Source organism: Daucus carota, chromosome 7 (genome assembly GCF_001625215.2).
Source record: "Daucus carota subsp. sativus chromosome 7, DH1 v3.0, whole genome shotgun sequence".
Classification (NCBI taxonomy): Eukaryota; Viridiplantae; Streptophyta; class Magnoliopsida; order Apiales; family Apiaceae; genus Daucus; species Daucus carota.
In genome coordinates this window covers 1712006-1731805 of record NC_030387.2, presented here as the reverse complement: position 1 = coordinate 1731805, position 19800 = coordinate 1712006, and the positions used below count along the sequence as shown (strand labels likewise).

Here is a 19800-nt window from a genome sequence, read left to right as displayed (position 1 = left end):
ATGAACGAGCAGTAGTTTCAGACTTTGTAAACGATTGTCAATAATCCCGACTCAAAAATCCGATCATAACTTATAAGTCGGAAGTTGAACTATGGGGCCGTTTGGATGAGCTTAAAATAAGTGCTTCTTTGCTTAAAATAAAAAAGTGGAGTAGAAGTTAGAAGCAAATTAAGACTTATAAGTGATTAAAGTGTTTGGAAAATAAGCAAAAAACCCTGAAACAAAAGCTAGCATTCCTAACTTTTTATAAGTGCTTCTTGACTTTTTACACAAAAAGTACGAATAAGTGCTTCTAACTTATAAATCCAGAAGCCCGACTTTTAAGCCGGAAACAAACGCCCCGTATAAAACCCGACCAAACATGCACATTGTTTTTGGCTTTCGCCTTTCAAGGCTACCCGAGATAGAAAGCAGGAATGGAGCTGGGGGTCAGATGCCCAATCCCAAACAAGCACATGCATATGGAATGCTAGTTCTCCATGGCCCCATATGTTATGACTTTGAGATGTATGTGCACAAAAGACTACAATAATGGGCTCGACCACTCCCACCCCCAGCTCATATTATAGTATAGCCACCCAGTTTGTAACTTCTAAAGGTGATAACATCTTACCACATTTCCTCTAACTATTGCATCATGTCAATCATATTGTCCATGGTTTCAGTACCAACTGCTCATCTCACAACTAGATTATCAACAGATACCATGCATATAGTTTCTGTCGAGACACTGGTGTCGTCTGAGACTCCGTCAAGCAGGTAATGGAACTAAACAACATAATGTATGGAGAATGATTCAAGAATGCATCAGCAGAACAATCAAGATGGTACACTATGAGACCAACAAAAATTTCAGTCTGCAGGATAAAAAGAGAACTGCATGACCAGTCTTAGAGACGAGTAAACTGATTTTTGCAAAGAAAGTTGGGGTATATTAATGTTACATTAAAGTTACATTGCATTACTACATTTCTACCTACATGTTGGGCGAGAAAGGACGGTGGCCATATCTTAAAGCCATTTTTCCTTGTTTCAGAGCTTTCCAAGCCATCGCTGCTTATTGTAAAAACTTTCGCCAGTTCCTCAAAAATATGTTGATGAACCGACTTTGAACCAGAAAAAGTTGGGGCTTCATCAGTCTATGATGGATACGGCATAGTTCAAAAATCAAGTAGTTAGACGGGGGAATCACAAAAAGAATAATTTTCCAAAACCTTCCAATTTCAGCAAAATTTGTAGATAACTTTCCTACTGTTCAGGGCTCCAGGCCCACAAGTCTAAGGAAGCATCTGATCCATCAATTCACAAAGGGAATCCCAGAAGGAACCTGTTCGGCATAGACTTCATATCTTGACCCAAAAAACTGCTCCAAGAAGTACTCTTCGTATGGTATCCGTTGTGAGAAAAAACGCCAAACGACAAGTGCAAATGCAACCATGGATATTGGATTGCACAGCATTATTTGAGTGCCAACCGACCACATGAGAAAACCAGAATACCCAGGATGACGAACAAATCCGTAAACTCCATGCCTAACCAATTCATGGTGCTCCTCATGATCAACTTTGATCTGATGGGTGAATGCCCTCCCAGCAGTTATTATTGCCAATTTCCTTATACTTTCCCCAATTACGACCATGGCAAGGCCAAAGTTACTTATCCACCAGTGCTCCTTTAGACCAGGAAATAAATAAATTTCAACCAAGTACTCTAACAATGAAAAAATCATCGCCACAAGATAGTTTTTGCTGATCAGCAGAGACTTGAGGGTAACATTTGACTTCCCATGGAAGATAATTGCTAGAGTGTATTCTGAAACATGAAAAAAAGCTATAGAAAATAGCATTTCAGAAATCTGTCTGCAGGACGTGTAACCAAAGACTTCTTTCATGTTGTCTAATATTCTAATTAACGAATAAGCACCACTGCGTAGATGAAAGTCCAAACTACACCTATTATTGCCTTTAGCAAAGAGATAAATAACTGCAGCCTGTAAGCCCTGACTTGAAAATTTTCCCAAGCTAAATGGCAATAATAATAAAGTCTGACCTTCCACCTCAATCTAAAAAAATGCTTTTACAGTACCATCACCTGCAAAATATACATAAAGGAATGTTATAATAAGTAGGAGGAATTTGAAAGCAAATCAAAAAATTTCATGGCATATTGAAGGGAAAAAGAGCGTCACAGTACAACTTTAGTATAATCTCATATATGGTGATGTTGTCAATGCAAAAGATTTCAAAGTCAAACTAAAGTAAGAAACTTGCCATTTCTATTTCTGGACTGCGTATTCTGGCTTTTCAAATTTCGTTGTTATTAGTCCCATTTAGATCTTAAGTCTTAATATACTAATACTACTATACTAGAAGTTAATTATTACCAAAAACACACATATGGTAGAGCCATTGACATTAACTAGACTAATCCATGAAGATCATCAAGTCCACACAATATCAAAAAGGTGATCTTTATGTCAACTACAAAATGGTGAAAAGAGTGACATTATTGCCTTTGGTCATTTCCAAAGCAACAACATATGCCTTCTATCGACTTTTATCAGTTCACCAATAACAAATTTTCAACATTCTACATCCATGTTATACAAAATACAACTAAACCATGGGAATAAAGAGTGGAGTTTTTTAATTGATCAAGCTGACTGATTTCTTTTATGAGTACCACCAACATTTGTCTTCGCTGACACTTTGGGTTGAGTAAGAGTCATCTAATTATTTATAATTCTCTTCTGAAGAGACATTTGTTTCTGGATGGTGAAGTAAAGCTTCAGTTATAAAACGTCCCCTGACGTTGAGAATGGACTAGAAAAAAAAGAAGACGAAAGCTTTCATTTAAATTACGAACATGGTCATTTAATCAATGGTCCATCAAATGGCTGGTCGCTGCCATAAATTTAATGTTCGACAACAATACAAAGGTATAGTAGCAGTAGATATGAGAAGACAATATCAAGAAGCAAAATGAACAATACTTCAAGTTCAAAGGAAGTTGTACAGCTTTTCCGAAAATGGTTTTTTGCACTCCGTGTTGCCATTGAAGTGAATAAGCGAATTATGAAGTACGTAACAACACTTAAATTACATTAGGCATTTGAAGCAAATTTAATGAATGCAACAGTACTTAAGTTCTATTTAGCCATTGAATAAACCTTTAAGAACTAATAGCAAACAAATTTCCGAAAACATATTTAAAAGATCGAAGCACACTTTTAGGACTACGAGACCATCAAATTCCTAAGACACATCAACGGGTAAATCATATTTCCACACCTCTATATTTAGCCATTGATTCCTCTTCGTAATAACAGCAAACTATATGACTCACTTCTTCCAACCTGTTTGACACATTATAAAACACACTATATACATTCTATATAGCCCACATCAATCCATTAATTACAATAAAGATGGTAACTTTAAGATGTACTCAACCAATGCACATACTCAAGAATTAAAAATTATAACTTGGTTATCAAAATCACAACTTCAAGTGATACCCCACTCAGCAAAACAATAAAAAAGATAATAAAATCACAAACTGCAATCAGATGCCATCACATAGATCCAAAACATTTTTTAATCAATTATTTAATCAAGTAGAGTAGTAATTAGCAACAGAACTCAAAGCTAATAAATTAATGGTAGTTAAAAAAATGAATGAAATTTCAAGAAATACAAGAACTGGGAAATTTAGAACTCATTAGATACAAACCTGACAGCTTAGTTTAAGTTGCAAAGCAATCTGCTTCATAGGAGGTTCTGTGTTTTGATGCTTGTGTTGTTTGTTGTCTGTGCAGTGTGTGAGTTGAACTGACTGGTGGATCCAAAATAAACCCTGATTGCTGTTGACTTATTGTTATTTTTAAGCCCACACGTTGTTTTACAAGCCCATATTTTATGTACTTGCATCAGACTTGCAGAGGGAGAGGGAGAGCAGGTTCGAATAAATTTACATACGCTCTTTTTTTAAAATCGATGATTAATTGTCATTAATCACGTATGTTTCGTAATTTATCGGACTGATTAAGTGGGTGTTTGGGTGGGATTTTTAAGCTCCGTTTTTGGAGTTTTAAGTCAGAAGCACTTATTCGTACCGTTTGTGTAAAAAGTCGAGAATTACTTGTAAAAAGATAAGATTCTTAACTTTTGTTCCACGACTTCTACTTTTTTCCCGAAAACTTTAATCACTTATAATTCTTGACTAACTTCTAACTTATATTTTACTTTTTTTACTTTAAACAAGAATCACTTATTTTAAACTCACCCAAACGGCCCTTATATCTGATTATTTAATTAATCATGTGATTAACTCATAACTTTACTATTCTCAAAAAAAAAAACTCATAACTTTACTAATTGAATTCGTTTCTCATTTTTCACAATACTGTAAGTGGGATAATAAAATTAAAAAAAACTCATTACGTAACTAATTTTTCGTTATTATGTCATTGCATTAATAGCGTGTATTTAATTTTAACTCGAGATTTACTGATTTAGTGTCGTTATACAGATAATGTTATACTCAAACTCTGGTCACAATTTTTTTCATTATTTATAGAAAAATGACACAATTATCTTTTAATATAGTAGCAATTATTTTTCAATTATTTATGTAAATGCAATTGGAACAAATAAGATTTAAATAATTTAAAATCTGTAACTTTAAAGATATAGGCATCCCTGTTTGCAACTACATTCTAACAAGATCCCAAATTAGAAGAACTCGTTATTTTGGACACGCGATTTATAGTATAGCTGCTTCTCAGAGAGTAAATTTCAATGATTATCACACAAGTGTTTATTTATAGAAAATGATGAACAAAAGTTTGAGTTGGATTGTGCTGCAACTAATTACTCTTATGAATACTACTTCCTGCTTTGCAAAAATTTGAGAACATCTATGTCAAAACAGAAAGATATTGACAGGATCCTACAAAGATTTCTCCGCTGAGGAAAAATTATTTCGCGCTTTTTCTGCCATTACATATTTTGCGATTTCCTGCCATTACATATCAGCATGATTACTTGATACATGATCTGCAGAAACATATGCAAAATTATGAGCATAATAGTTACCAAAATGGAGTACACTGTACAAAATCCATGATATGCAGAAACATATGCAGAAATGTACATGACTTGATACATCATCCATGTACAGATATCCAAATACAGTTCCTACTACTGGACAATTTTTAATGATTGTAAGTTTCACTAACTAAATATATACCTTCAATTACTGTAGTCTGTAGTCAGTAGCTAATTCATGGAATTAGTCTTGAACAAATGAGCGGAGATGTAAAACACACCTACATAACGCTCCAGATCTTGGGTTAGATTAAATTAAAGATGTAGTCATTCCACTACAATAGAAAAGAAGAAGAAAACACACAAAAAACCAAGTTGAGAGAAAATTTAAGAATCATGCCTACCTTCCAATATCTGCATACCACCAAATTCACTAGCCTTAATCATTGTTCAAACTCCAGAACAGTATTAGATACTAAAGTACCAAATATTTCCCAATATTTCTTTCTTTTTGACAGTTTCTTTGCCGAAAGCAATGAATTTTTAAATAGTTCTCACTCGTGAAATCAAAAATTTCTTAATCATTCCTGATTCCTGAATTCGGCCAAGAGTGTGAAATTAAAGATCTCAAATTTGAATAGTTGAATTAATTGTAATATCTCGTATATTTCAAAGTTTGTAACTGTAAGGCATCTAGACCTTACGTAGTGAATCAGCAATAGTGGGCAAACTTTTTGAGGTCTATTATTATACAGCTTAAGATTTGTCCAAATCAGATGATTTAAAGGTTTTTGTAGAAATATTCTTTTGAATTTTCTTTCAGGACGATGTAGTTCATTATGCTCTACCCACTTTTTTTTGGTTAGGACTTAAGTAGTATGTAATATATTGTCACTTAAAGCATAAACCTATAGACAACTACAAGATGCTCGGTCTCTAAGTCATTATCTATGAACCAGAGACGGTCCTCACCTTAGCTCAAATATCTAATGCACTAGCAAGCTACTAGTTGTGAAGCAAGGAATTAAAACATTGATATGTATACAATATTAAATTATTATTTAGGGATGGAACTAATCAGAACTTATCATGAAATTTAATTACAAGTAAATAGTGTGTTAGGTAAGTTATAATCAAGAGATTATGACTTCTCAGGTAAGTTTTAAAGCTATACTCCTAAATAAGGAGATGTAATCTTTTACTATTGTCAGACTTTAATAAATTATTGAAGCGAGACTTTTCGCTTTTCATGGGTTTAAAGTTGCAACCCACAATTTGATCTCTTTCGTTGTTGAGATTTGAGAACTACTCGGCATAGTGGTTCTTCCAGGGTTTAATCACCTTATGACCAGTGGATTCCTGTTAATAATCTACCAAAACTTATTTGTATACTGTTTTCCTACCTTTAACTGTTGGGCTGCATCACTTTCTACCAAACAAATATCTTTGTTTTTTTAAGCCGATAAACAGTCTACAAACTCAATATCTGAAACACCAAGGCCATACATGCCACTTAAAAAAAGGATTAGAACAATAAGCATGGTGTATTCAATTTAGATTTAATAGATTGTAGCTGATTTATATTCCAAATTGAATACCCCCAGATTTTTGAAATCCAAAAGAATCCTATGATCTTCTCTAAGAAAAAGCCAAGTGATGATTCTCAACTTGATCATTTACTTGGCACTAATACAAACTGTAGACATTCTTCTTTGCATACATAGACCCTCACAAATAGTATGTTCAGTAACAGTAGGATTATGTGCAACTAAGATCAAGTATTTGACTGTTGAAGTTTTACTACAAGGAAGCTTAACAAATGGTGGCAAGCAGAGAAAGAGAATTTCATAACACGGTCACCTAAGTTATCAAAGAAAACCAAAAACACCGGTTCAACCAGCAGAGAGAGCAAAGAAAAATCATCAAATATTTCCCTGGCCATACCATTAAATAGTGCTGTAATCCGATCCGGGCAGCTCGCGAGCTCGCCCGGCTCGAACTCGTTTTGATGGGCTCGGCTCGGCTCGTTTAGTTAATCGAGCTCGAGTTCGGGCAGAGGTTTTGGCTCGTTTTGTTAAACGAGCTGGCTCGGCTCGACTCGTGAAAATTAACGAGTCGGATTCGGGTAGCATTTTAGGCTCGATTTAGTGTTAAATTAAACGAGCCGGCTCGCCCGACTCGTTAAACTCGGCTCGTTTAACTAAACGAGCCAGCTCGACTCGACTCGTGAAAATAAACGAGTCGAGTTCGGGCAAAGGTTTAGGCTCGTTTTCTTAAACGAGCCGGCTCGGCTCGACTAAATAAAACTCGGCTCGAATTATGCCCGGCTCGAAACTCGGCTCGCCCGGACCGAATAACAGCCCTACCATTAAACCAAGAAACTCCAGAGGTAGTTGCCAAAATTTGTATGTCCAATATAGAACCTGCAATGTTCTAGTAATCTAATTTCATAGTTTATTCCTTTTTCACCTGCAACACTGCAATGACATCTAGAAGGCCCTCATCTCTGTTTTCTCTTTTTTTTACTATATGTTTTTGTTTGCGTAGGAACTCAAAATGACACAAGTACAATTGAAATTACTAAAATATATTCAAAAGACAGCGACGAATATAAATTATGAACTCACCATCTAACAAGTACAATTGAAATTACTAAAATATATTCAAAAGACAGCGACGAATATAAATTATGAACTCACAATCTATTACTCTGGTTTCAATTGATTTTGAGGTTGAGCAAAAAATTGTTTTGCATTGTTTGCCACCTCTGCCTCTACAATAGCTTCCAAAACTAGGTCAGATCCACTGACACTTCCTGGCATCAGACATAATAGATAATAAGAACAGGACAAAAAAATTGCACAGACAAGTCTTTCGACAAAATCGACAATAAATTATGACAAAAAGCAACAAGTATGACCTTGCTTGTTAAGGAAAAGTGCACCACAGCTGGGACTAACTAGTGTCTAATTATATTCACCATATATCTTATATCTAAATATAGGTTATAGTTAAACCCTACTTAGGATGCTAATTCATCTTGCTATAGACGAGTGCACACTCAGTCCCCTCATGAAATTAAAGGTACACATGATAGGGATGAAGGTCTTTTCCAAAAACTCAATTACACAGATAAAATCTCAAAGAAGCACAAATTTAAATTGCAAGAGGACTTCTCTCATAGCGAAGCCATCCATCACACAAATCAAACAAAGTTCTGATATTCCATTACACTTATCCGTCATGAGCACCTGACCAATGCTATTAGAACCAAACTTGCAACATGTAAAGAATAAGATAAATGTTGTGTAACAGGTGCCCCTTGGCCAAATAAAATGAGAAAATTCACCCTTGCGATTTGGGAGCAATCCAGCACTTTCTGCTGATACAGGAAGGACAGCAAGAAGACCAGATTTATCACTTATATCACTAGTCCCAGGCCCAGAATTTAAAGCAGAGGATTCAGCCAAACTTGCATAAGCAGTTGCTTTGCTGTATTTATCAATCGAGCTTGACACAGCTGCTTTGCTTTGGATATTAAACGAGCTTGAGGCTTTTAAACTAGAATCCTGCAAATCATCAGGCTATGTAGAAGTTAATAAAACAGAGGTATCATATATATTCAAATAAGAAAACTATCGCTTTTGTGTTGCACCAACCTTAGGAGTAGTTGTCCTTGATATGTTCTCTTTTATTACTTTTTCTGATTCTGTGCTTTCTAATCCACCCCACGTAAAAAGTACAACTAAAATAGGTGCTCACACAAGATATAAAAAAGTATTTTACAGATTATAAAAGAAGATCGTACCATTTGCTGCAGTTGTCTGATCAAGATTATCCACCAGTCTTGTCGTCAATTGACCAGGATTCATAAAAGAGACGGTTCTAATTTCATGACGTATAGCTTCCAATTGAGCCATTGTATCTTTTAGTTCTTTATGCACCTGTAATCAAATAAAGACATATAACCAAATTGCAACATATATGTAGCAAAACTCTGATATCAACTTCTTTTACGTACTAACAAAAGAAAACCAAAACATTATGGTACTCGGAAGATTAGCAGAACTGCCAATAGGTCCATGAAACATGCCTTGCAAGAGAGATTCATCTAATAATGAATAAAATATATTATACTTTATTTACTTTCCTCTCCATGGTCAGCATAATGTAATATGTTCATTAAGCGAGAATATGATCCTACAATCACATTCTAGAGTAAATTTGTTACAGTTGATAAATTACAAAAACTACTTTAACTGCTGAATAAAATTCCTTTATCTTAAACACGTATAGAGACAGAATTCAGTTTATCCTTTTGAGTTATACATAATTACAATGTACTTAACTTAGTAATCCCCTGGAATTTTTATAAATATATACTCACTGAATATCTCTGTAGAAACAAGTGAAGATCAAAAAATTTACTTAGTATACACTTGGTTATATGAATAAAAATAATAAGGCAAATATAATATCATAAAAAAATTTAATGCCTGGGGTAAATGTTATCTTCTGTGAATTAATCTTGTTACCATTCTCCCTATTTCGTCAACAACTTTGAAATGAGACAGACACTTGTTCGAGTCCATTAATTTGGAATAGTGTACACAATTCACTTCATTCAAAGGTAGCTTTGATCATAACCTTCAAGGTCTCCGAATCGGAAATTATAAAAATCATAGTATAATTCTTTCGTAAATAGGAACCTTGAAGCCTAACAAAACAAAAACCAGTACTTGCCACATTTATAGCTCGACACTTGCATAAATTTTCCAATATCAACAGAATATGAATGCAATAAACAATACAAGTAAAAACAGAAAACAAAATCGAATTGAATTCAGTAAACGATGATTCGAGAAGTGAGGAGAGACCTGCTGAGCTTGAGATTGGTGCATGATAACATCGAACTGACCACGAGCTAACTGAACATAACCAATTGCACGACCAGCCATCCTCCCCGCTAATCTGGATACGCGTGGGAAGTCCTTTGGGCCTAAGAATTGATTCAATTCAATACAACGATGATAATGTGTGTAGAATGGAAGAAAGAAACAAAGAGACAGAGGTATAGAACAATTGAGGTACCTGTGAAGGCGACAACAGCTCCGATCAAGAGGAGGAGCTGTCCGTATGAGACTCCGAGCATGAGGGTACTGCAATCACCGGATTACAAGAATCGATGCTCAGCCCGCTGTATCTCTATTCGCTTTCTACTTGATGATTTTAGACGGTCACAAACTCACAGTACTCCTCAAGTGTTTAAGTCGGGACGTGTTCTGATGTTGGGCCTGTTTGGCAACCAGAAGCAGAAGCTGCCTCTGCTTTTCTTGACCCGTTTGTGTAAAGAAGTAGAAGCACTTTTAAGAAGCTAACTTCTCTCTCACAGCTTCTGCTTCTTTTCCAAACACTTTATTAGCTTATTTACTTCTCACTTCTACTCCACTTCTTTACTATAAGCAAGAAGTCACTTCTTTTAAGCTAACCCAAACGGCCCCAAGTTATCATAAAAATTTTATAGATTGACAAATTGTTTTAGATTTTTTAATTTGAAAATATAATTACATAATTTATTTTTAATTTTTTGATGATTAGGAATTTAAGTACAAAATTTTATTTAATTCGAAAAATAAATTATGAAACTAATCGGTAAAACTTAAGATGTGTGAGCGAAAAGGAAGGAGCGGTACCTGCTGGGAAGAGCATGGCCGGTTTGGCTCAATTTTCGGATAAAACTGGATCTGCAACTATATATTTTTGGATTTTAAAATTAAAAATCGCAATCGTCTGTTCGGTTTTGATTTAACAAGACTCGGTTCGATTGTAATCGGATCAGCAGGGAGTTATAACTTGAATCTAACTATTTAAATCAGTTTGGTTTATAATTTTTCGATTGCAATTTCAGTTCGGTTAAAAAATTTTTCTGATATTTCGATTGCAATTTCAGTTCGGTTAAATTTTTTTTCTGATATTTCTCGACTTGGGTTCCAAATTGATTTTTTTTCTCGGCCTAGTACACGCTCTCGGGCATAGTTGAGTAAATGTAAATCTGTCGCTAATTGATCTAAACTCTCCTCGTTTCTTTATACTATTTTCCCTCCTTTATTCGGTACTCCCTCCGTCCCACCAGATTCTTTACAGTTTCCTTATTTGGTCGTCCCACCCATTTCTTTACATCATAAAACTTTCCTAAAATAGTTAATGGGTCCCACCACTTTCTCACTTTTTCTTCTTTTTCACGCTACTTTTACTCCACCAACTCCCTTTTATATATTAAAAATCAATGGGTCCCACCACTTCACCCACTTTTCCTTCTCTTATCCACTACTTTATACATATTTCTTAACCTCCGTCCCAAACCGAATTGGGCGGGACTGAGGGAGTACAACAATTTACATATATTTAAATCCCCTCAGTCTCCACCAAGTCTTCTTTCTTACTCACTTTATTTCCCTTTTCATGAGATCACTGATCCATTAACAACCCTCATATGATTACGAAACCAAGCAGCTGCAAGTTACTTATAGTCAGAAACACGAGTATGTCTGCGTGAGTATTTAAATTTCTGTAATCGATCGTTACGAGAAAAGTATACAGGATTCTCCGATCCACCTCAGTTCTTAACCTGTAAGTTTTCCTCTATCGCTCTGTTGTATAATTCCAAACATTTCTGTCCCCTTATGCATGCGTGTACTTATCACTAATTTATTTTTATTTTATTTTTTTTGTGGAATCTTGATTATTTTTGTTACAGAAGTGTAAAATGTTGTCGTTTCTGCGGTGTGTGCTTTGTTGTGATGATGAAATAAACACTGGACAGTCTGAATCTGAGTCGTATTATGATGAAAGTCCCTCCCAGCCCTTTAATTATCGCGTAATTCTTGATAATTATGACACATTTTCAAGAACTCAAATTGATAAGACGACTCGAACTCATGACATTTGCACTACTTACCGGTTTCCCCCAAAATCAAACCCTCCCCCGGTTTATAATCCACCAAAACAAACCCTGTCAAGAATTAATGACAAAGTTATTTCAGAATCGAAAAAAACACCCACTGGAAAAGATACTATTGTCTTTCCGAGACCAGCTAGTTCCTCTTCCCGTGTTGTGTTACCACCTCAGCCATCCCCGATATCTCCTTCACTGTCAAAGAAGCCTATTCTGGCTCCTGCCCCGTCTAGTTCGACATTAAATCAGGCAAAGAGTCAATATAATGTGGTAGAGCAGGGTTCGACCCCTCTTTTTGTGATTCCGGAAGACATTAAAGGCTTGATCAGGAAAGATATTGTACCCGGAGTTTTGAAGAAACCTTTGTCTCCACAAACGTACAAGGATTACTTTGAGGCACTGCTATATGCTGAGGACTATTACCTCGAGGTACTTGCTTCGAAGTTTAAATGAAGTTTACTGCTTATTCCTTGCTAATATAATGAATGTACACAGACATAAATTTTGAGTTATATAATTACACATGTTGCCCAAGGTAATCACTTATAAAGTAAGTGCTTTGTATTTAGTGTAATTGTTTGCTACTGTATAACTGTCCTTTGCCAGAAGTATTGGTACTTTATATGTAGCTGTAATACAACATTCACGAACGAATTATGTTTTTGGTAATATGTGGCTATTGGAAATTACCCTCATAGCAAGGTGTATCTGTAAGTGTTCTGCATAGTTGTAGTATCAAGGGGCAGCCTTCTAGAATCTCGAAATCTAATCTTAAATTGGTAGTGTATATTAGTTCTATATATATTTGACATCGTTAGTATCTTGTCAGAAACTTGATGCCTCTTAATATTTGGGTTCGGTGTACAATTCATTTTGCTATATCTAGTTTGTGTACTAAAGTATGAAAGTGTGTTGATTGCTGCAAATATAGAGATGTTGTTTTACTGTTTTTGAATTTATCCCTGATGTTCAATCTGTTCAAATATGATCAGAAATGGGATGGGTTTGAGATGACGAATGTAACTTTGAAGTTGAATGAAGCTGAAATACATCGCAGGAAAGGCAAATCAAAAAACAAGAACAATAACCAAAAAGATGAAAAGATTTTTGTGGAATTTGAGGTAGACTCCATTCCTGAGAGGCGACCGTTTCTTCTATCAAGGGACTTTGCCTCTGTGCGACCTACTGGCACCAAAGTTGATCCATTTCAGGTAAGCATTATATACCATTATACCTTTGTATATCCTTCTGTCACAGTTCACAAATTAAGGTTCAAGCTTTTCCATTCTTCTCATAGCAACTAAAATTATTCAGATGAATTGATGTAACATATTTTATATATTGATATAGGAATTAATTTCTACACACTCGTTGCTCCTTCAATTAAGTATGTAACTATTTAGTTACCCGACATATGGGACGACTTACTGTTCCGATGACATCACGCTGAAGTAACTAACAATATATTTTCAAGTTGTCAATTACAACTAATTCTAGTTAAATTTGAATAGGGCATCATCTTCCGGGTAGTAAGAAGCAATATTGTGCTAGTTGAATTTGGGGAGGATTTTCATGCTCAGCATTACTCTTCATGCAAATACGACGTTAAGTTCTCATTTAACAGAGTATGTTTGAAGAGGGCTCACCAAGCAATTGCAGCAGTATCAGATATGTTCTTCAGGAAATTCCTATTTCCAGACTGCAGGCCTGAGAAAGTTTTATTGAAGGGAAAAATTCTGTTTAGCAGTCACAAACTCGATTCATCTGCTATTAGTCGAATCATAAACCTTAGTGGCCCCCCTGCTTATCTGTTGGAAGGCCCGATATCAGTAACTCGTGACAAACAATTGTCAAGAACTGGAATGGTGATTCGAGATGCAGTAGTCCAATTATGTCAAGTCTCATCACATAACAGAATTCTTATCTGTGCACCCACAAACAGTACATGTGATGTATTCATGAGAAGCCTGCGGAAAGAAGTTGGCGATTCTGACATATTTCGAGCCAATGCTGCCTTCAGAGAATTAGATGGTGTACCTATTGACATCCTCCCTTTTTGCCCTTACAAAAAGAAAGAAGAAGTCTTTTCTTGTCCTTCACTTTCACAACTTCAGAAATTTAAAGTTATTCTTTCAACTTTTATGAGTAGCTTTAGGCTTCACAATGAAGGGATAGAAGGTGGACATTTTACTCATATTTTCCTGGTTGATGCTAGCTCTGCAATTGAACCAGAGGTTCTGGTGCCTCTGACAAACTTGACAAATGCATCAACAAACGTAGTGATAACAGGTGCCCCAGAAAACCAGTCGGGATGGGTTCGTTCCACCATTGCTAGGCAAAATGGATTGAAGACTTCATACTTTGAGAGACTCCGGCAGAGCAAACTATACAGGGATCTCAATCCAGAGTCTATAACACAGATAAGTGATGACTCTAGTTCATCTTTATCATACTTCAGGTAAGCTAACGGTTCTCGAAATGTGTCAATCTTAGCCCATTAGTCCATTCTGTTCTATAATAATAATGGGCGTGAACTGGATTTGAATTCGTTGCTTTCTCATGAACTCTTCTATCAGCACACTTTACTTCTAGTTGTGCATGTTTGTAGTTTGTAAAATGCATGTGTGAACATTTTTGTTATATCCTAGTAGCTTTGTGTTAAGGTTTTGATCAATATAAAAAAAAGGAGAAGGAGATGACCAATAAAACAATTCAACAAACGAGGTAAATTTCGAAGCATCAACGTGCAATGATCTATGACATGACCAACCTCTATCAAAAATAAATTTTAAAATGAGAATAACTAACGATCACTCGGAGATAGGAAGTTGTGAAAGAGATTTTTTTTGAGTTTTTTTCTAAAATTTGTCTCTCAATTTTCCCCCAGAAAAAAATTCAGAAGACACAACAAAGGAATATATTGAAAGTCTTTCTTCCATTAATAAACAAGCTTGTCCTTTAAAAGATTCACTTAAGCTGAAAGGAAAGGAAGTCACTGTGAAGTCTCCTTTCTTTATTATACTTTTTTCTCCTTTTCACTAGTGCGATCATTTCTCTTGTTTAAGTCTACAATTACTTCATTTGCTTTCTCTTGCCAGAGCTGATCACTCACCTGCTGAATAATATCTCATAAACAAATCCTATATGATTTTCATGCCAAGCAGGCAGAATCTTAAGCCCAGCAAACTAGGCACGACGGAGACATATACGTGTGAGTATTTAAATTTCTGTAATCGTTGATAAAACTTTTTCTGGAAAACATTTTCTGGCAAACAAACAGAGCCCGAGTTTAGTCTTGCTTTCTAAATCTTGATTACCTATTGTTATCAAACACTACAGATATGTTGCTGTGAAGATTATCTAGATACTGGACAGTCTAATATGCTGAGATCTTATTGCAGGATATTATGATCTGAATTCTAGTAATACCATCATATTTACATATATTGTACACTTTGCTTTCAACTACAAGGATTCAAGTAGTCAAGAGCAAAGAAGAAGTAAACATGTTTGGTTTCTTTTTCTCGGCCCTTAAGAAAGTATATCATTTATTCCGGAAGGTTTTTGGTAATCGTCAGCAGTCATTGCCTTCGACAAAACAAGACCTTAAGGATCCTCAGAAATATCATCTCCGTCAGCAGTTATTGCCTTCGACGAAACAAGACCTTAAGGATCCTGACACATATCATCTTCTTCAGCAGTCATTGCCTTCGACAAAACAAGACCTTAAGGACCCTGAGAAATATCATCTTTGTCAGCAGTCATTGCCTTCGACAAAACAAGACCTTAAGGATCCTCAGAAATATCATCATTGTCAGCAGTCATTGCCTTCGACGAAACAAGACCTTAAGGATCCTCACAAATATCATCACAATGCTTTTTCGTTTTCAAGAATTAAATCACCTGATTCATTCCCCAGTGCTCAAAATGCTCCAACAACTCAGCGTCAGACCTTGCCCTCCCCGGTTTACAATCAACCGAAAGATACCCTACCTAGAGTTACACTGAAAGTTGATTCAGGAATTAACACTAGAAAAACACCATATGCACCAATTGAAACTCATAGTGCATTACCAGGTTCCGCAAAATCTCCTGCAGTGTTAAATAAGCCTGTTTTGTGTCACGCTGCACCTGGCTCCACATCGCACCTGACAAAGAGTACATATAATATTGTGGAGGAAGGTTCCACTCCCCTTTATGAAATTCCGGAAGACATCAAAACTCTGATCAAACGAGATATTGTGCCGCCAGTTCTGAAGAAGCCATTGTCTCCACAAACTTACAAGGATTACTTTGCAGCATTGCTTTATGCTGAGGACTATTACCTCGAGGTACTTCAATGCTTAAGTATAATATAGTGTTGCTTACTAATATGTTTCAGTCTGGCATCTGTTTCCTCATCTCGAGGTATAAGGAGGAGCCGGAGGGCTTACCAGGATCATATTATATTCTAACACTGCAGCATGTCTTACTACTCTTTGTTTTGTAAATCGGAATTCAGTAACTGGCCGGTTATGTTCAGTACTGGACTAGTCTGAGATCAGTAATGAGATTAGCTAGTCGTTTATTAATGCTAGTGAAACTCAGCTGCCTAATCTTGAAATCGCAACATATAGAAGCGTACTGCATCATCACATGGGATTATATTTTTGGTCATATGTAGTTACTGGAGACTGAATCTGTAATTAGGTGCATTTTTACTAGAACTATCCCACAGAGCTGCAGTAATTAGTGGAAGTAATGCTCTCCGGAGCCTCTAATCCAATGTCGCCTTATTAGTCCTTACTAGTTCTATCCTGTCAAAGGCCGCCTTTGACAGGATAGAACTAATAAGGCGTGTACCTCTTAATATCTGGTTTCCTGTAGAGTTGTTTTTTCTTTTTTCCTTGCTCAAGTATAAAATTGTCCCTCTAGCTTCATATATAGTAATTATTTGATGTAGTTCATTTTATATCTTTTGCATTCTTCCCTGTTAATTAACTTTTTAATACAATCAGAAATGGGACGGGTTTGAGATGAAGGATGTAACTCTAAGGCTGCATGAAGCAGAAATATATGAAAGGAAAGGCAAGTATAAACAAAGTAGCGGTGTTAAAAAAGATGATAAAATTTTTGTGGAATTTGAGATAAGTGCCATTCCTGAGAAGCGGCCATTTCTTCTATCCCGGGACTTTGCCTCTGTACGGCCTTCTGGCAGAAACATTGATCCATTTCAGGTCCGCCTTTCATCCCTTAAACGAGTTTTCTTTCCAGATGAAGCATGATCCTATAATTTTTCATTTTTATTCCATATTTATAGGGCATCATCTTTCGAGTGGTGAAGAGTAACATTGTGCTAGTTGAATTTGGAGACGATTTCCATGCCCAGCATTACTCGTCCTGCAAATACGATGTCAAGTTCTCATTCAACAGAGTCTGTCTAAAGAGGGCTCATCAATCAATTGCATCAGCATCCGATATGTTGTTCAAGAAGTTCCTCTTTCCCAACTGCCAGCCCAAATATAGCTCTCACTATTCTACTGCTATCACCCGAATTATAAACATCACCGACTCACATCCATATCTTCTAGAGGGCTCACTGTCAATAACCCGTAACAATCAATTGTCAGGAACCGGAACTCTGGTTAGAGACACAGTAGTCCAATTATGTCAGACCTCTTCCCTCAACAGAGTCCTCATATGTGCACCTTTGAATAGCACCTGTGACGTTTTCATGCGAAGCCTACAAAGAGAATTTAGCGATTCTGAGATATTCCGGGCCAATGCTGCCTTCAGAGAGGTCGACGGTGTCCCTGACGACATCCTCCCTTTCTGTCCCTACAAACAGAAAGAAGAGGTCTTTACTTGTCCATCACTTCCACAACTCCTGAAATTCAAAGTAATTTTATCGACGTTCATGAGTAGCTTCAGGCTGCATAGTAATGGCATAGAAGGCGGGCATTTTACGCATGTAATCCTGGTTGATGCAAGCTCAGCAACTGAGCCAGAGATCATGGTGCCTTTGACAAACCTGACAAGTGTATCAACAAAGGTCCTGGTAACTGGTTCCCCTGGAAACCAGTCTCGTTGGGTCCGGTCCGACATTGCCAGGCATAATGGATTGAGGACATCGTATTTCGAGAGACTGAGGAAGAGCAATTTCTACAGGGAGCTCAATCCAGAATTTATAACACAACTAGAAGATGATTCTGGTTTTCCAGCTACATCATACTTCAGGTAAGCTTTTTATTTATATTTGTAAACCGGAAGATGTTTGGATTTGCTTGTCGCGATAAATTCGCTTTCTGTGTGAAAGTTCTTGAGCTAATTATGCATGTTTGTAATTTGTAAGTGTGAACAATTTTGTTATCACTCAGCTTTGTAATAATCTTCTTTCTCAAGAAAATGAACACTCCAGGAGAATTCCCCTGACGGAAATTCTGTTGCAAAATTCGCTGTAGGGAATGCTTTTGCAGCGGATTTTGTTTCCGTTGCTAAATTCCTTTGCTAAATTATAATTGATTGTAAAATTATAATATATGTACATCATAAGATAATTGATCCTAATTATAGCCATTCTTGTCATGTCATCCAACTAAAATTGAAGGAGTTTGAAAAAAAAAAATTAGTAAAATCTAAATGTAGCTTAGTCTTATTTATAATATGCATAGGAACACTAGATATATTTTGGCATAATGTGTTAGAAAATGAGAAGTTTGAGACATAATATTTATATGTTCATCATTCAATTTCCGGAAACTAATCATTGGAGATTGTTTCCTGTTATGAAAACTTCAAACTTTCATATTTGGATCGAAGTCATTTCTTACAACAGAATTGTTCTTTGAGAATTTGATCAAGCTTTTGTTAAGAGCCAGGTGATTCTCCTTTCTTTTGTTAAATAAGTTTATGATTATTTTTGCTTGATGATTGTTTCGTTCATTGGTTAATTTCCTGTTTTTACTAATCTGGGATTATATATTTGTTTCATTGTTGCGAATATTCTCAAAATTGTGTTTATGTGATGGCGGATTAAGGTGGTGTTTGGCCAACACTTAAAACTCCGACTTTTGTGTTTATAAGTTGGAAACACTTACTCGTACTGTTTGTGTAAAAAGTCAAGTACTTAAAAAAGTTAAGAATCCTATCTTTTGTATCCTGACTTCTACTAAGCAAAAAACACTTATTTTAAGTTTACCCTAAATTCGGAATAAATTGACGTGTGAGTTAAAAAGATACAGTAATTTCTGGGGTCAGAATCCAGTAGTATTTCCTGGTTCCTCCGCTTTACGTGTAACTACTGAACCGAGTTGAAATCATCTGAACAGACAATGAAAACAAACAGGACACATCGGTTCTGAGCCCATTTAATCCGGCTGCTCCTTCAAATTTATAACCACCCTGAACTACTCTTAACAAAACTGACCACAAAAAATTTCGTTTTATAAATCTAACCACCCTAAATCATTCACCCCTGGGCGAACACAGAAGGCTTAAATGTTTTTCCGAAAACCCCACCCACAGGCGGACATAACAGGAAACATAGCTTCTTGTTCGCCCCACCCACGGGCGGACATAACACGGGCATACAACCAAGCTCCACCTTCACATTGTTTTTGAACTTTCCTTTTCCAAAGAAAACAGCCAGCTAAAACATTAAAACTAGGGCATCTTTTACAAGTCTTATAATATTAAATGAAAATAATATTATATAATATCAAATAATATTATTATCAAAGTACTATTATATATTTTGAGATTATAATATAATAATAATTTTTTTTGAAAAGCAAAAGCAAAATATAAATAATATATTTT

At 35.9% G+C, this 19800-nt stretch overlaps 4 protein-coding genes across 9 annotated transcripts; 2 read left to right on the top strand and 2 right to left on the bottom strand.

Moving 5' to 3' along the window:
- Positions 1-890: 890 nt before the first annotated feature.
- Positions 891-3898, bottom strand: LOC108194218 (protein-S-isoprenylcysteine O-methyltransferase A). Of its 2 annotated transcripts, none has more exons than XM_017361152.2 (2): positions 3733-3898; positions 891-2091 (listed from the first exon to the last, which is right to left on the bottom strand). In XM_017361152.2, the coding sequence occupies exon 2, from the start codon at positions 1889-1891 to the stop codon at positions 1298-1300; it is 594 nt and encodes a 197-aa protein (XP_017216641.1). In that variant the 5' UTR covers positions 1892-2091; positions 3733-3898; the 3' UTR covers positions 891-1297. The 2 variants fall into 2 exon arrangements, with proteins under 2 accessions (XP_017216641.1, XP_017216642.1); XM_017361153.2 differs by lacking the exon at positions 3733-3898 and adding an exon at positions 3291-3717.
- A 902-nt stretch (positions 3899-4800) lies between these two features.
- On the bottom strand, positions 4801-10345 carry LOC108193651 (uncharacterized). Of its 4 annotated transcripts, none has more exons than XR_010285675.1 (8): positions 10140-10291; positions 9926-10047; positions 8857-8992; positions 8708-8766; positions 8398-8632; positions 7748-7863; positions 5251-5329; positions 4801-5057 (listed from the first exon to the last, which is right to left on the bottom strand). XR_010285675.1 is itself a non-coding variant. In XM_064081557.1 (7 exons), the coding sequence occupies exons 1-6, from the start codon at positions 10198-10200 to the stop codon at positions 7754-7756; spliced, it is 708 nt and encodes a 235-aa protein (XP_063937627.1). In that variant the 5' UTR covers positions 10201-10345; the 3' UTR covers positions 4801-5057; positions 7748-7753. The 4 variants fall into 4 exon arrangements, 2 of the variants coding, with proteins under 2 accessions (XP_063937627.1, XP_017215890.1); XR_010285676.1 differs by having other exon boundaries at positions 8398-8617; positions 10140-10290; XM_064081557.1 differs by lacking the exon at positions 5251-5329 and having other exon boundaries at positions 8398-8617; positions 10140-10345.
- A 1204-nt stretch (positions 10346-11549) lies between these two features.
- Positions 11550-15018, top strand: LOC108196287 (probable RNA helicase SDE3). Its single transcript, XM_064081089.1, has 5 exons — positions 11550-11678; positions 11806-12432; positions 12996-13214; positions 13515-14461; positions 14891-15018. Exons 2-5 carry the CDS (start codon positions 11815-11817, stop codon positions 14925-14927), a joined length of 1821 nt encoding a protein of 606 aa, XP_063937159.1. The 5' UTR covers positions 11550-11678; positions 11806-11814; the 3' UTR covers positions 14928-15018.
- Positions 15019-15047: 29 nt separating this feature from the next.
- Positions 15048-18414, top strand: LOC108196286 (probable RNA helicase SDE3). 2 transcript variants are annotated; one of them, XM_017363506.2, is made up of 4 exons: positions 15048-15214; positions 15343-16334; positions 17001-17219; positions 17303-18414. In XM_017363506.2, exons 2-4 carry the CDS (start codon positions 15510-15512, stop codon positions 18221-18223), a joined length of 1965 nt encoding a protein of 654 aa, XP_017218995.1. In that variant the 5' UTR covers positions 15048-15214; positions 15343-15509; the 3' UTR covers positions 18224-18414. The 2 variants fall into 2 exon arrangements, with proteins under 2 accessions (XP_017218995.1, XP_017218993.1); XM_017363504.2 differs by having other exon boundaries at positions 15052-15214; positions 15405-16334.
- Positions 18415-19800: the final 1386 nt, after the last annotated feature.